The sequence below is a fragment of the Athene noctua genome, chromosome 8 (assembly GCF_965140245.1).
Source record: "Athene noctua chromosome 8, bAthNoc1.hap1.1, whole genome shotgun sequence".
NCBI classification, from domain to species: Eukaryota; Metazoa; Chordata; class Aves; order Strigiformes; family Strigidae; genus Athene; species Athene noctua.
The window spans coordinates 1,361,185-1,375,071 of record NC_134044.1 but is presented as its reverse complement, the minus strand read 5'-3'; the positions used below and the strand labels follow the sequence as shown (position 1 = coordinate 1,375,071).

The following is a 13,887-nucleotide window of genomic DNA, read 5'->3' as shown; positions in this document are numbered from 1 at the left end:
CACCTAATCTTCCAGATGAGCTCCCCAAGCATCCACCTGCCCTGCAGCCTGGACTTTACCTCCTCTGTCAGTCCAGGCTTGAAGCAACATCTGATTTGTCTTTCAGAAGGAGAAGGACATGCATCAGGCAGCTCCTCTTCATAAAGGACTTGGGGGAAAGTAGCAGGCTTCCACTAAGGCCTCGAACTTCCATATGGGTCCAGGTGCAAAGAGTGCAAATCAGACTTTCCAGCTTCTATCGCTTTCAGCCAGCACTTCCTGGCTCTCTTCTCTCTTGCTCTTCACAGAATTACTGCAGAGCCAACGGTCACAGAAAACTTGCCCCACAGACCTGCCTTATTTCAGAACAGTACTGCAGTGACCCAGCTGTGGCCTGCTCTGATCTGCTTCCTACTGCGAGCAAGGCCATCATCTTCGCTTCTCTTTGCATATTGCTTTGTTACTTTCCCATTCTGACTCAACTCTGCATTTAATCCTCCCAGGATTAAGCTTTTGCTAATTCATCTCTGCATGTACCTCTCAAGAAACCACACAGATTTCTGAATTTCACACCTCCCTCAGCTCTATTTTCCTTCCCTATAAGGTAATCTTACTTCTCCTTGCTGCTTCAGCCTTGTACCCCCAAACCCCCCCAGCTCCTCCTCCAAACTGTTCTCAAAATCCTTACCCCTCTCCCATTCTGTCTCCTTCCTCAGGCACATTCTTTTTAAACAGTCTGGGAGGGTTTTGATTTGGTTTGGTTATGCCCATTTGTGATTCAGAAAGTCTTAACTCCTAACAAGGCCTTTAACACCCCAGCTCCTCCCCTTTTTCTTCCATTGCTCCAATTCAGTCCTTACAGACACTAACGATGGATATCCATCCCTTGTATCTATGTTCTCTTGCTAAGAGCTCATAGCCACCTTATTTCTGTCTCCAAAGCTGCCAGAATTTTTCCCCAGGGAAATGACTGCCTTATGGCTCGTCCTCCATATCTGCCAGTGATCCCTGTAGGGCACCTGCACCCTCCTGCATCTGGCACACCATCAGGGCACACTAAATGCAGTGCCTGCTTAATGACAGTAGTTGCTGGTACGGGCAAGAAAGTAACTGGCACATTCCTTTGTACTTAACAATAGTTATTAGACATATTAACAATTTTTTAAAAAAACTCTGGTCTACCATATTTATAACACAAATGCTATAGATTTAAAAACAGCAAATCTTTGCTATTTGCAGTAACAAAAAACATCCATTGAGAAGTTCTGCGATTTCTCTCATATTTTACATTAATCAGAATCAGTATTACTCAAGTTTAGCTGAAAAGCTTATCGGTGCGATCTCGATGAATTTTAGTGAGCCATGTGCAACCAAACTGAGTTTAACTTTTAAACTGTCACATTTAAACTGTCATGAAGTCAACTATTTCATTATTGACAGCACTAAGTCCCCTGTAATTCAAGCCCCTCCCACCTCAGTTTCTTTTACAGTATCTTACCACTAATGTGAGTCTCCATTCTCACATCCCCACTCATACAGATTTCCAAATCATCCGCTTGTCTATTTTTGCCACTTGCAGTATTTTTCGTTTGTCCAAACGACACTACCATTTCCTTTCACTAGGCTGTGATACCAGGCAGCTTGCTTTAGCTAAGGAATTCAATCTGTGATTTTCAACTATTCTCCAATGTTAAAAACACCTGTGAGCTTTCAGGTGATAAAGACCTGCCAGAGCTGAGTGGCAATCTGGGACATTGCCATTCCAAGGGTCAGACTGCAACAGGTAATTACTTACCTGTGTAAGAGAAAGAGAGCGCACACAAGAGCAAAGTCAACTCTGGGAATTAAGAGTCTCCCTCAGAGACAAGTGTTACAATACTGGTCCACAGCCCTGCTGCGGTTAAACAGGCCGCCAAATCTCTCTGCAATTGTTCTCTTTAATTTCTCCCTTCCCCCAAGCAGATGCAGATGCAGAGCATGACTCCTCTGAGGTAGCGGATGAAGTACTGGCGCAGCCGTCATCATTCAGCACAGTCAAGGGAAAACAAGAGCCCAGTGTCAGAGCACTCACCAACCTGTCGTGGGCGAAGTCACAAGACGAGCTCTCTATTGAATTCCAGCAGAAGCAGAAAGATGCCCAATGGATCCAGAAGCTACAGCTGGACAGCGATGAAAGGATGATTCTGCTGATGAGAAGTCTCAGCTGCACACAGAGCCCTCAGAAGGAGGACAAAACTTGAAAACCAGAATTTTCATTGATCCCCCTCGCATACACACTCCCCCAATCACCTGCTTTCACTAGTTCTCAGCTTCTAGGGAATAAAATCTATTTTCTCCCCCCAAGAGTTCCCAGGAGTTACTGTAAACTCACAATGCCACCTACTGACAATTAGAAACATCAGCGAGCACTTTCGAAATCCAGAGCGATTCAGGTTTTCCATGAAGTAATTTCCTCTCCATTTCCTTGTATTTATCAGCTGTTTTGATGGCTGAATGCAAGTCTCCTAAATATTTGCTTCTAGTTAATATCTTTTCACCAGCTTTCACCTTCCAACGGTTATTCTTTCCACTTCTGAAATAGGGTGAAATTTCTTTCAAATTTTCTAAACTCTTTCAGGTTTAATTTGACAAAGAACAGCTAATCCCTCCCAGTTATGAGAATGGGAGGGATTAGAATGGAAGAGATTAGATGGGAGAGATAAGCCTTGTCCTGTCCCAGGTAAGCAGAGAATGTCTCTTCACATATATAACCCACCTGGACAACAAGCTTAAAATTCAGACATTTTAATGGCTGGATAACGTTTTTCATACCCTTAATAACCAATCCCTGAGCGCATTGGTTTAAATTAAAGAAATACAAACACTTCTGGAAGACACAGCACTGTAGTTGAAGCAGGCTCTGGGCCAGGAGGAGGGAATCAGCACCAAGACCGCGGCAGTCCTGCCAGCTTTTTGCAGCGTTATTCCTACCCTCCACCCGCTTTGTCTATTGACAGCACACCAAAACAGCCCTATGGTGTGTGAAAGGTGTCTGTAAGAATTCGGCCAAGGAAACTACTACCCGTTATGGGACCCTCGCACATTAACAAGATACAAATAGCAGAATAGGATTCACTTAGGAAGCTGATGCAGTATTCAGTTGGTTTTGCTGGACGGAGGTCAGTCATTCCGTATTTCTTTATTCTGAGCAGGTCACCAGGGAGAAGTGTCCATATTTGCATGCAGCTGCAAGAATCAGACTGGAACAGAGCACCGTGGCAAGAAGAGTCACGACACACACCAACAAACTGTGTTGCCTGAGCCCCACTGGAACCTGTAGAATCAATTCCTCATACACCTACAAAGAAAAAATAAATGGATTACACGCATTTAACAAGCTATTTCTTTTTTGACTGCAACTTAAAGGGTTAGTAACCAGACCACTGTTTAATTAGCCCTTTGCTAAGGCTTCTTCTGGGATTCGAAATCGAAACCAAGATGGACATCACAGCAAATGGAGCACCAGCCGCTCCCACAGTACAAAGCTCAATAAATTAACTGCTACCATTTTAAATGGTAGCCATTTCTATCCTCTGTGTCTTTGTTCTTACAACAGGCTTACCATTGAGGATATGTACGTAATACAGCATGGAAGAGAGAACCTCTCAGAATGAGCATTTCTGGGATCACTGAGAAGCCAGCTTTTCTCCAGAAAAACTACTCGGTTTCTCTGTGATGCAGAAAGCTCCAAAATGTTTCCAGACAAGAGCTGCAGATACCCCAGATGTCTGCAGGTATCTTAAATATAGGAAGGCACACGTGCTACAAAAGCAACAGATTTGTTACAAAACAAATCAGTCTTATTTCTGAATCTCTACGCTACTGCAACCCTTTTGAGTATCAAAGGCAAGTTGTTGACCACAGTAAAGATCCAACTTTCCTTGGTTTTGAACACAGAATAAAGAAACTTTACCTTTTCCTAGATACTTAGCCAATCAGATAACAAACAAACAAACAGAAACGGCCTTTTTTAAGATGCTATCTCTTCTATCTTCAGGGTGTTATCCCTCCTTTAGCTAGATCATAAAGTAGTTTTCCACCTTGCTACTGCTCTGAAGCACTTATTTTGCAAAGACCTTTCTTTATTTGACCACTGCCAATTATATCCTAGAATTCCAAGAAAACTATTAAAAAAAAAAAGAGGAGAGCAGCTGCCATAAAGGACTAGAAGAGCACAGAGTGACTACAAGCACACCAGAAGGGCAGGATAACACCCATTAAAAGCTGCTTAGAAAGGAAGAAGGGAGCCTCCCTAAACAGGAACTAGTCTTTTACTGATTAATTCCTGTGCTATGGAAGCTGCTAATCACAGAAAAAAGGGAGCAACTGTTAAATGAGAAGCATGAATTCCCAGCAGCATTGAGAACTCACAGGTTTGTGCATTACGCTGTACCACTGACAGGGGCCATCGGTTTTGCCTGAACAGGGAGCTTCCACTGCAGCAGGCTTCCAACACGCTGTTGAGAGGCGATCTATGGGAGACATTAATGCATCAGCAAGATCCATGCGGGATAAAACAATATCACCAGCAAGAATTTTTCAAATGAGATATCTTTCCTCCACAACAACTCGACAGAATCTACTCCCTGAAATCCAATAGGTTAAACAGCACTGAGAGAAATGTGCCAGTTAATCTGCACAGTCACGGAGTGCCAGGCAGTCCTTTCCATGAACTTTTCAACTCTTTCTGATACAGCAGGTACCCAAGAAAGACTCTCACCTCTGTGGTATCTTGGCCCTTCTGTCCTTAACAGGGCAAAGAATTCATCATGGGCCTCAACTTTAGCCATACAGTTATAATTTCTCTTCCCCCAAAACAAAGAAGTCATTCTTCCATTTCTTCATGTTGGCTTCCTGTTGGCACATGCAAGAACTCCCCTCCAATGCTTTAAAAGCTTGCATATTAATAATAAATATCTTTCTGCTCGTAAGTAGTAAATATGGCAGAAAAATGGGAAGAATTCACCCCCCCTTTTTAACTGACCAGGCAGTGTTCTCTGCCCCTAAGTCTATCCCAGAGAATCACTCCTCAAGTAATGCACAAGTGAAGATAAAGGAGCTGAGAATCATGAGCACATTTGACTTAGCAGCTAACAAGAATGACTTTGTGAAAGTAATTACGATTTGTAGCAAAAATGTAGGATTTCATTGTTCATGTAATTTGAAATATTCATTGTCAGTGGATATCAGGTTCTTGTTTCACAGTAGTCTGAGACTCCAACCCCTCTAATCTTCAGGCACACAGTTTTCTACGTTTCCCCCTTATACGTAGGGAATGCAGAAAAAGTGTTAGAAACCATCAGAATACTTTGATTAAATATGTAATAGTGAACATTATTAAATACACCCTGCATGGCTTCAGCTGCCAAGAGAAACACTGTGAAAACAGCCTGAGCAGCTGACCTTTAAGAAGCCAGGGCCTGCCAGGATTGTGACAAACTGACCAACTGCCAACGCTTTCAGGCAAAAGAGCCCAAACAGCCCGCTACAGCACAAGGGTACAACAGCAGCAGTGCAACACCAAGAAGTCTGTTGACAATTAATCTGCCTTTGGTCAGGCAGCAGCAGCGTTCAAAGAGGAAGACAACGTGGTCTTTATCAGGGCCACTATCTTCCCCTCATGTTCACATGGCTGCTCAGAGCTCCAGCTCCAGAAGAGAAACACAGAACCAGATTCCATGCTCCGGATTGCCCACAGTTATTCCTCTCTCCCCAAAAGACCAGGTAACAAGACTCTCACTGTCACAGCAGCAGACCAGTACTTCTGGGCTCTTCAGAACAACCAACGCTTCCTCAGTCTCTTCTGCTGGCCGGTGGTACCGCCCGTGCACTGGCAAAGCAGCTCTAAAACAGCGAGAGCACTGAGGGTCGGGTTCCATGTACAGGAGAACAAGATGATCTGTGGCTAAGTACTCAGGAGCCTCCACATCAACGGCATCAGGAATTAACACCACCTGCAAGTGGAGAAAGATACAGATGTGGTTGAGATCAGAATCAACACAAGGGAGGGATGCGGGGAGAAAAATGTGTGAACGTTTTGTGCATGATTCTGGGATTGAAGAGGCCGCTGTCTGCTGCGGTAATCTACTGCAGCATCAGAAGGAAAAACTATTTTTCTCATTCTGTCGTCTAACATTGCACCTGATTTTGTGGTCAGGAAGATCAAGTTGGAAATTCTGTCCTTAAACTGTTCCAAAATAACTTTTCAAGTCCCTCTGCAGAGACTGATTCTTACGTGTAAAAAGTAAAAACCACGCCTACAGACAAACCTCAGAGGAATTAGCTTAATGATGTGTATTAGCACAGCCATACCAGCACCTGCAAGCATCCCAATAGCAAAAGTTGCCCAGAGTCTATGCATTCATATGTTTTAACTCAATTTAATAGCCTAAGGAGATTACTTTAAAACCACAGATTTAGCACGCCTCTCTACCCAGAATGCGAAGCAAAGACTGGAAAGCAACACAGAAAGCTGTGATGAAAACAACCCCCTGAAATGACTCAGTCTGAATGTGCAGCATGCTACTTAGAGCTCACCACCACCTCTTTTGTGGGGGTTCACCTTCCACCTTCTCAATGCAAACAGCTTTTACCATAGCTGCTCATCTGGGGCCGAGCAGAGTAGCAGGGGCTCCCTGGTACACATGTCTGTGTGTAGAAATATCAGCAGCACATGACACAAAACGCCCTGCACCCAGCAACACCGATCAAACTGAGAGATGCAATGAGATGTCTCGAAGAGGATACTGTGCAGCATCTCCTTCCAGGGAAAGGAATTAATCAGCTTGATTAACGAGTCAGATAACGACCAGAGATTACAACTTCCTGAGCATACTCGTCCTTATCTGACTAACTGCCAGATGTCTTAGCTTTAGGGTTGTTACCTTTGTTAAATTGTGTCGCTGCAGCGATGCCAGCTCGTAGGGATCCACATAAATTCCTGGTGGAAGACGAGTTCTGGCTGCCACTGCACATCCTCCTGCATCCTCCCCCAATACACCAAGTTCTACCTTCACCAGCAGGTCCCTTCAAACAAGCAACAGAAGCAAAATCTTTCTACCCATGCTTCAAAAGATGGAGACATGCTCCCAAATGCACAGAGATCACAGAATCAACTAGGTTGGAAAAGACCCTGAAGATCATCTAGTCCAACCGTTCACCTAGCACTGACAGTTCCCAACTCCACCAGATCCCTCAGCGCTATGTCGTCCCTACTCTTAAACCCCTCCAGGGATGGGGACTCCACCACCACCCTGGGCAGCCCATTCCAACGCCCAACAACCCCTTCTGCACAGAAATCCTTCCTGACATCTAGTCTAAACTTTCCCAGGTGCAACTTGAGGCCGTTCCCTCTTGTCCTGTCGCTTACTACTAGGTTAAAAAGACTCATCCCCCCTCTCTGCACCCTCCTGTCAGGGAGCTGTAGAGGGCCAGGAGGTCTCCCCTCAGCCTCCTCTTCTCCAGACTGAACCCCCCCAGTTCCCCCAGCCGCTCCCCAGCAGACCTGTGCTCCAGACCCTGCCCCAGCTCCGTTGCCCTTCTCTGGACACGCTCGAGTCATTCAATGGCCTTTTTGGGGTGAGGGGCCCAAAACTGAACCCACTCAGCGAGGGATGGCCTCGCCAGTGCTGAGCACAGGGCTCAGATCCCTTCCCTGTCCCTGCTGGCCACGCTGGTGCTGACAAAAGCCAGGATGCCCTTGGCCTTCTTGGGCACCTGGGCACACTGCTGGCTCCTGTTCAGCCGGCTGTCAATCAACCCCCCCAGGTCCCTCTCTGACTGGCGAAGATGAGATGCAGCTCTCACGTGCTCTGTGTGACAAACTCAGAAAGCAGTTCTGTGCCAAGCCATGCCATCCTTCTCCACTTAGGATGATGTAGTTCACTCTAACTCAACATCCACGATCAAAATGAAGTTTCACTTCTTTGTTAACTTCTCAGAACCACCAACAGCCTCCACACAGATCTTAGAAAGGGGCCTCTTGCTCCTCCTACATTATAGCTTGTAATTGTTAATTACTTGATCATGCTAATACATTCCTAGTGCCTACCCATGCCTACAGATCACGGCTCAGTGAGCTGATACAACTGTGCACGAATTAGAAGAGAAGCTTCTTCATATGTAAAATGACCCGACGTGTTGTTCTGTCACGCCAGGGTGAGAGCTCACCTGTGAAACCCCTCTTTCAGAAGCTCCTGCGTGACACTGGCATCCTGACAAGCAGCCTGCACATCTAAGATAACAGAACAAACGAGTAACAGTGTTTACAGAATAGGATGCATAATTACCACATAGGCAGACAACTTTAACAAGCAAAGTCGTATAACCTGTGAACACATCACCTGCAAAACCTCTCACAGCAGAAGGGAAACAGCATTGCACTGCGATCAACAGCAGAAGAGGTTTCTTAGGTCACTGACTGAGCCCTGCTTCCCAAACCCAGAACCCAGCCCTACAAACGAGCAGGCACACACTGCTCCACACCCGTGTAAATAAATATTTACAAGATGAAAGCCCGAACAACAAGGCTCGGACCGGCTGGTATCAGTACAACGCGAACCCAGGCGCTCCTGCGTGAATTAAGCGGCCGCGGAGGCCGTTTGCCCCGCACTGATGTTTACTGACGCACAGCCCGGCTGCTTCTCATCACCCGGCCGCCTTCACTCAGCCCCGGTCCCGCAGCAGCGGGAAGCGCAGGGAGCCGCCCGCGGGCCCGGTTTCCCCCGACCCCTCCGCCAGGCCGGGCCAGCACTTACGGAGGACGCAGAGGAGCGCGGCCAGCCCGGCGCGGAGCAGCGCCGCCGCCCGCCGCCGCCAGCCCGCCATGGCGGGCCCGCTCCGCACGGCCCCGCTCCCGGTCCGGCCGCCCGGGCGGCCCGCCTGACCCCGCGGCGCCAATCCGCTCCTCGCTCCGCGGCGCCGGCGGGACCCGCCGCTAAACGCTGCCTCGGCGCTTCAGCGTCGCCGCTGTCCGCAGCCGGTGCGCGGGCCCGCAGGGCAGGGCCCGGCCAGCCGCCGCCGCGTCCTACAGGCGTTTGCGCGGGCAGCCCGCGGGGGGCCTTCGGCGGAAGGGCCCGGCGGCGCGGCCGTAGCCATGGCAACCGCGCAGCGGCGGCGCCGGGGAAGCTGCCCGGGCCGGGGCCGCCGCGGAACCGCTTCGCTGTCCGGTCCCGCCGGCGCCTGAGGTAAGGGGAAGGGGCGAAAGACGGGAAGGACGAACCCGATAGTGCCCTGCTTCCTTCCACTCTCAGCGTTTAGGCCTCGAGCCCGCACGACCTGGCGGAATCAAGCGAGAGAAAAGCTGTTTTTTAACGGCAAAAATAGTTCTGCTGCAGCACAGAACTTGGCAGGGCAAAAAACCCCGCCTGTTTGTGTTTCAGAGCTACCGAAACCAGCCTTTCATGCCTGGTAGCGAAGGCCTCTGATTGCATTACTTGATATGAAACCTCTTTCCCCTCTTTCGGGCAGATCGGGATGACTTCTCACGTCTCTCTCACCCAAGGGTTTATTTGCCGTTCCAGAGATGGAGGCTTGCGCTTGTGGTTGTCAATGACTCTTCAAAAAGCCATTTCAGCTCAATTTGAAGCATCGTTTCTCAGTTTAAGATAGTGAAAGTGGCTTACGTTTTTCTGCCCAGCTCAGAACTATTTAAAAGCAAAAGGTAGAGCAACTGTAGTTAATTTTCATTATTGAGAACATTACTGCAAATTTGAACTCTTTCCCATATAGTTTTTAACAAAGAAGGAGGACTTTTCAACTCAAATTCAAAGTATCTTTTGAAGATTAATGCCGTTTTTCCTGATTTAGAGACATACAGTACTTTTTTGGGTATTGTTTCTTACTTCGCCTTATCTCAGTCTGCAGGGTAGTTCGAGAAGGAGATAACCTTCACGGTGGCATATTTTCACTTATTTAAAACCGAAATAAAAAATAACACACGCATTCAGTGTTGTACACTAAGCTGAAAAAGAGGATCTGCAGCAGATTTGGATCTTTAAGTCTCCTCTGATATTTCCTCTGACTCTAAAAAGGGGACAGAGCCCAGGGCAGGGCTGATGCTGAGGAGTTCTCAAGAGCATTTTGAGTACAGACAAATGCGGTAAGGCATAAAACCAGAAGTTGTTGCTGCCAGTCAGACTGACATTCCCTCTCTCCTGTTGCAAGACAAAATGCTTTAGAGAAGAGTAAAAAGGGTAATTGCAGATTAACTTCCTAACCTCAATTCATGTAGTAGCTGACAGACACTCTGGTACTTAAGAGTTTAGTAGTCCTTACTTTAAAATGAGATTCTAGTTCATACAGTATGTTGCTGGTATCCATATAAATACAGCCAAACATTGAGTGGGTCAGTCAGCGCTTTGTTCCCACTCACCCCCTTTCTCCACCTTTTAAGTAAGGCAAAAATTCCCGGTTCCTCCACACACACACACACGCAACAGCTTGTCATTTTCAAATCTTAAAACATTCCTCAACCTTCATGAACGTTTTATAGTGTAAGCTCCACCGGTGGTAACGTGCTGTGTAAACAGCATTTCTATTTGTCACTTGTAAATTCTCAGCTTTTCGTTTTCATTGATGGTGTATTTTAGTTTGAGAAGTAAACAGCTGAACATCATCTCCTCTCTTTAAAGAGAGTTACTATTTTCACTATCACCTAGTAAGGAGTCTACTTCTCTCTCCTTGTCCCATCTGTCATCGGTTACAGATATGGTGCTATATTGAGGTCACTCTGAAACTGCAAGAAAGCTTTACAAAAACTGACTAGGTGCCTTTCCTCTTAAAATACTTTTTTTTTAAAAAAGGAGGATTCCAGTGTTACATATGTCAGCATGTTGGATGCAAGGTTCTCCCTTACCATATGAAATAAGGAGTATGATATCCCCAGCTTTGTGACAGAAACAGAGACAAATAAAGGATATTTGAACCCTATCAATCAAATTGTGTCTTTTCAAAGCAAATATGTATAACAGACAAGCATGTATAGTAGAATTCCGTCTTTGTTGCATCTCTTGCAACATTCAGGTTTAATTTTGTGGAAACTCCTTCAGTGGGGTTCCAAAGCTTTTTAAATTTTAATTTTGTCTGCATTTGTCTGAAGACTTTTTTCAAATATGCTCAAATAACCTTACAGCAAAAATTGCATCTTTACTGAAAAATTGGATTCTTCATGAAGTCACACCTGGAGCTTTCATATGAACTATCAGGCAATACAAAGTTAAAAGCCTGCTGGTTTCGTAGGTAAGCAATCCCTGGCTTTCCAGAGAAATGGGTACGATATTGCCATAAATGTTGTTTGTGAAGAAACTGTAATACATTGATTTATTATTTTATTAAATTTTCCACTTTAAAAAAAGGAACAAACATTAAAACCCCCACATCTTTTAGGTATCATTTGACTGTATAGTACTTTACTTAGCTGATAGACCAAAAAATTGACTTGTGTGTGATATGTAATCCTGGCTGAGCATAAAGAAAGGTGTAAACAAAAAGGTGTTTACAAAGGTGTAAACCAGCACCTGGGAGTCACTGCGGGCCCTGGCACCCAGCTCGCAGAGCATGGAGGGATGTGTTCAGCTTCCACTGAAATTGGGGAGATTTAGACCCAGAGATTACTGAACTTGCGTCACTCTAACCCTGATAAAAAGAACAGTGCCAAGAGACACACCTTCTTTCTTTTTTCTTTTCCTGTTTTTCAGTGAGCTTTGCTGTTGCTGAGGACATCTCTGATAAAGGTGACCACGCTTCAGCCAGCAGAAAGAGCCATAATGACTTATGTTGCAAAGAAGTGCGGCGTCTGCTTCCAGCCTCCATCCATTATCCTCATCTACAAAGACAACAGCGAGGATAAGACTCGCCAGCGCATCATGCCTGTCAGAAATTTCTCCAAGTTCTCGGGTGCGGTGGCTTTACTTGTAGCATTCCCCAAGTCCCCCTTGGACTCAGGGAGAGGAACAGCTACCTGGTAGCAGCACTTCTAGTAACTGCTGGGTAGCTTCTTACCAGCATGCCCGAGGGGTTGGAGTTCATGGAGGGGTGGCTTTAGGGTAACATTTCTCCCCTGAGGAGCCCGAGGCTACATCTTAACCTGAGTAGTGGCTCTGCTAAGTCTGGAGGTCTCACTTGTAAGAGTTTGGGAGAAGAGAGTCTGTTTACGGGAAGAGATTTGCTTGCAGCTCTAAGTCTTCATGGTGGCTCTCTCTTTAGACTGCAGCATGGCCGCTGAGCAGCTGAAGAATAACCCTCGGCACAAGGCTTACCTAGAAGGAGTCTCCCTGCGTCAGCTGCAGAAGCTGTACAGTTTGCTGAAAGGTCATCTGAGAGGAGAGAGCCTGGCCGAGAGCTTGGAAAAGTTTCAGGAGGAAGAGACCATTGACCCAGAAGAGGATATGAACAAACTAGATGACAAGGAACTAGCCAAAAGGAAGAGCATCATGGACGAGCTCTTCGAAAAGAACAGGAAGAAGAAGGACGACCCAGATTTCATCTATGACGTTGAGGTTGAGTTTCCACAGGACGAGCAGCTGGAGTCTTGTGGCTGGGACGTGGAGTCGGGCGAAGAAATCTGACTCCAGACAAAGATGTATTAGATGAGCAGTTCAGAGACAAATCTCGCCGTTCTAACAGAGAGAATGATGCCAGTGTAAGTATTCTACCACATTTTTCAGCTCATGCAGTTGATGCACGTTACATAGGCTACGAAGAACTCAAGGCCTAAGGTGCTATGGCAGTTCCACATTTAAGTGAACTTTAAGAAGCCAGACTTGATGAAATGGAAATTGGGCAGCCAAACTTATTGGTTTTAGTTTTTTCCTATGTACAAGTGCCTAAAATAATTTAAAATTATCTTTTGTTTGTTTACATTTCAGTCAACTGTGGCTGAAAACCTCACCAGCTTGCCTTGCTGTGATTTCTATTCAGCTTTGTCTGAAAAAGAAGTTTAAATATTTATGTCTTGAAAGCAATGTTAAAGCTTTATTGGATAAGTATGGTATTTATTGCTGGAATGTTAAATATATATTACTCTTTCTGGATAAATCAACACTGCCTTGAGAATATTACTCATGTTTCCTGAGCGATGCTTAAATCTCCAGTTTCAGTTTACACAAATATAAATCCTTATCTTTAAGAAATGGAATATCTAGAAGATAAATTAGTCTTGAAAATCAGTTTGAAATCACTGTATTTTCAAAAGTAAGTGAGGCGTTTTGCTTCTTTATACTGCTAGATGATGCTTTCTCAGTAAGTGCTCAGTTCTGGGAAAATGTACTTGAACTATCTGAAAAAAAGTATTGCGGTAAGAAGGTCACAAAGCCCGGGGCTGGTTTTAGAGTAAAACAAAACCTTTACCCCTGCTGCCTCATTAGACTGCAGTTCCCAGCTCACTCAAAATCATGCTAGGGGAGAACCTGACGTGACACGTAAAGCTACAGCAACAGGTCCTGCACGGAATGTTTTGATGGGCACCAAGAAGTTTGTTATTGCAAACAAGTACGTTACTTTATCCCGCTGAAGTTTTTAATCCCACTCTCTACCACAGCTGGTTTGTACTAGCCAAATCCTGCTCTCTTAAGAACTGGAGGACTAAGTTTAGGATTCTTTAGAAAATTATGCAACTCCAAAAGCTTCCTAGGTTTTGGCTTTCTGAACCTGATGGCTGTGAGGGTTGTGAGTGCCTTCATCCCAAGTTGTGTGGCCTCAACAAACCGACGCCTGAGGTAACTAAGGAGCTGTAAATTGCCTCCAAGACTAGTTTAGTTCTTGTCTCCTTTCTTGCAACCACAAATGAATTAAAACATGTCACTTTCGTCAATGAAACATCATATCACAGCGTAGAAGCTGGGGTTTGGAAGAGCTCTCCTCCCACACACT

General features: G+C 45.6%; 2 protein-coding genes across 2 annotated transcripts; one reads left to right on the top strand and one right to left on the bottom strand.

Annotated features, from left to right (window-relative positions):
• Positions 1-2,709: 2,709 nt before the first annotated feature.
• PIGX (phosphatidylinositol glycan anchor biosynthesis class X) lies at positions 2,710-9,030 on the bottom strand. Its single transcript, XM_074912685.1, has 6 exons — positions 8,775-9,030; positions 8,188-8,251; positions 6,903-7,044; positions 5,759-5,972; positions 4,390-4,490; positions 2,710-3,316 (listed from the first exon to the last, which is right to left on the bottom strand). The coding sequence occupies exons 1-6, from the start codon at positions 8,842-8,844 to the stop codon at positions 3,158-3,160; spliced, it is 750 nt and encodes a 249-aa protein (XP_074768786.1). The 5' UTR covers positions 8,845-9,030; the 3' UTR covers positions 2,710-3,157.
• Positions 9,031-9,127: 97 nt separating this feature from the next.
• CEP19 (centrosomal protein 19) lies at positions 9,128-12,940 on the top strand. Its single transcript, XM_074912351.1, has 3 exons — positions 9,128-9,203; positions 11,715-11,913; positions 12,223-12,940. Exons 2-3 carry the CDS (start codon positions 11,784-11,786, stop codon positions 12,582-12,584), a joined length of 492 nt encoding a protein of 163 aa, XP_074768452.1. The 5' UTR covers positions 9,128-9,203; positions 11,715-11,783; the 3' UTR covers positions 12,585-12,940.
• Positions 12,941-13,887: the final 947 nt, after the last annotated feature.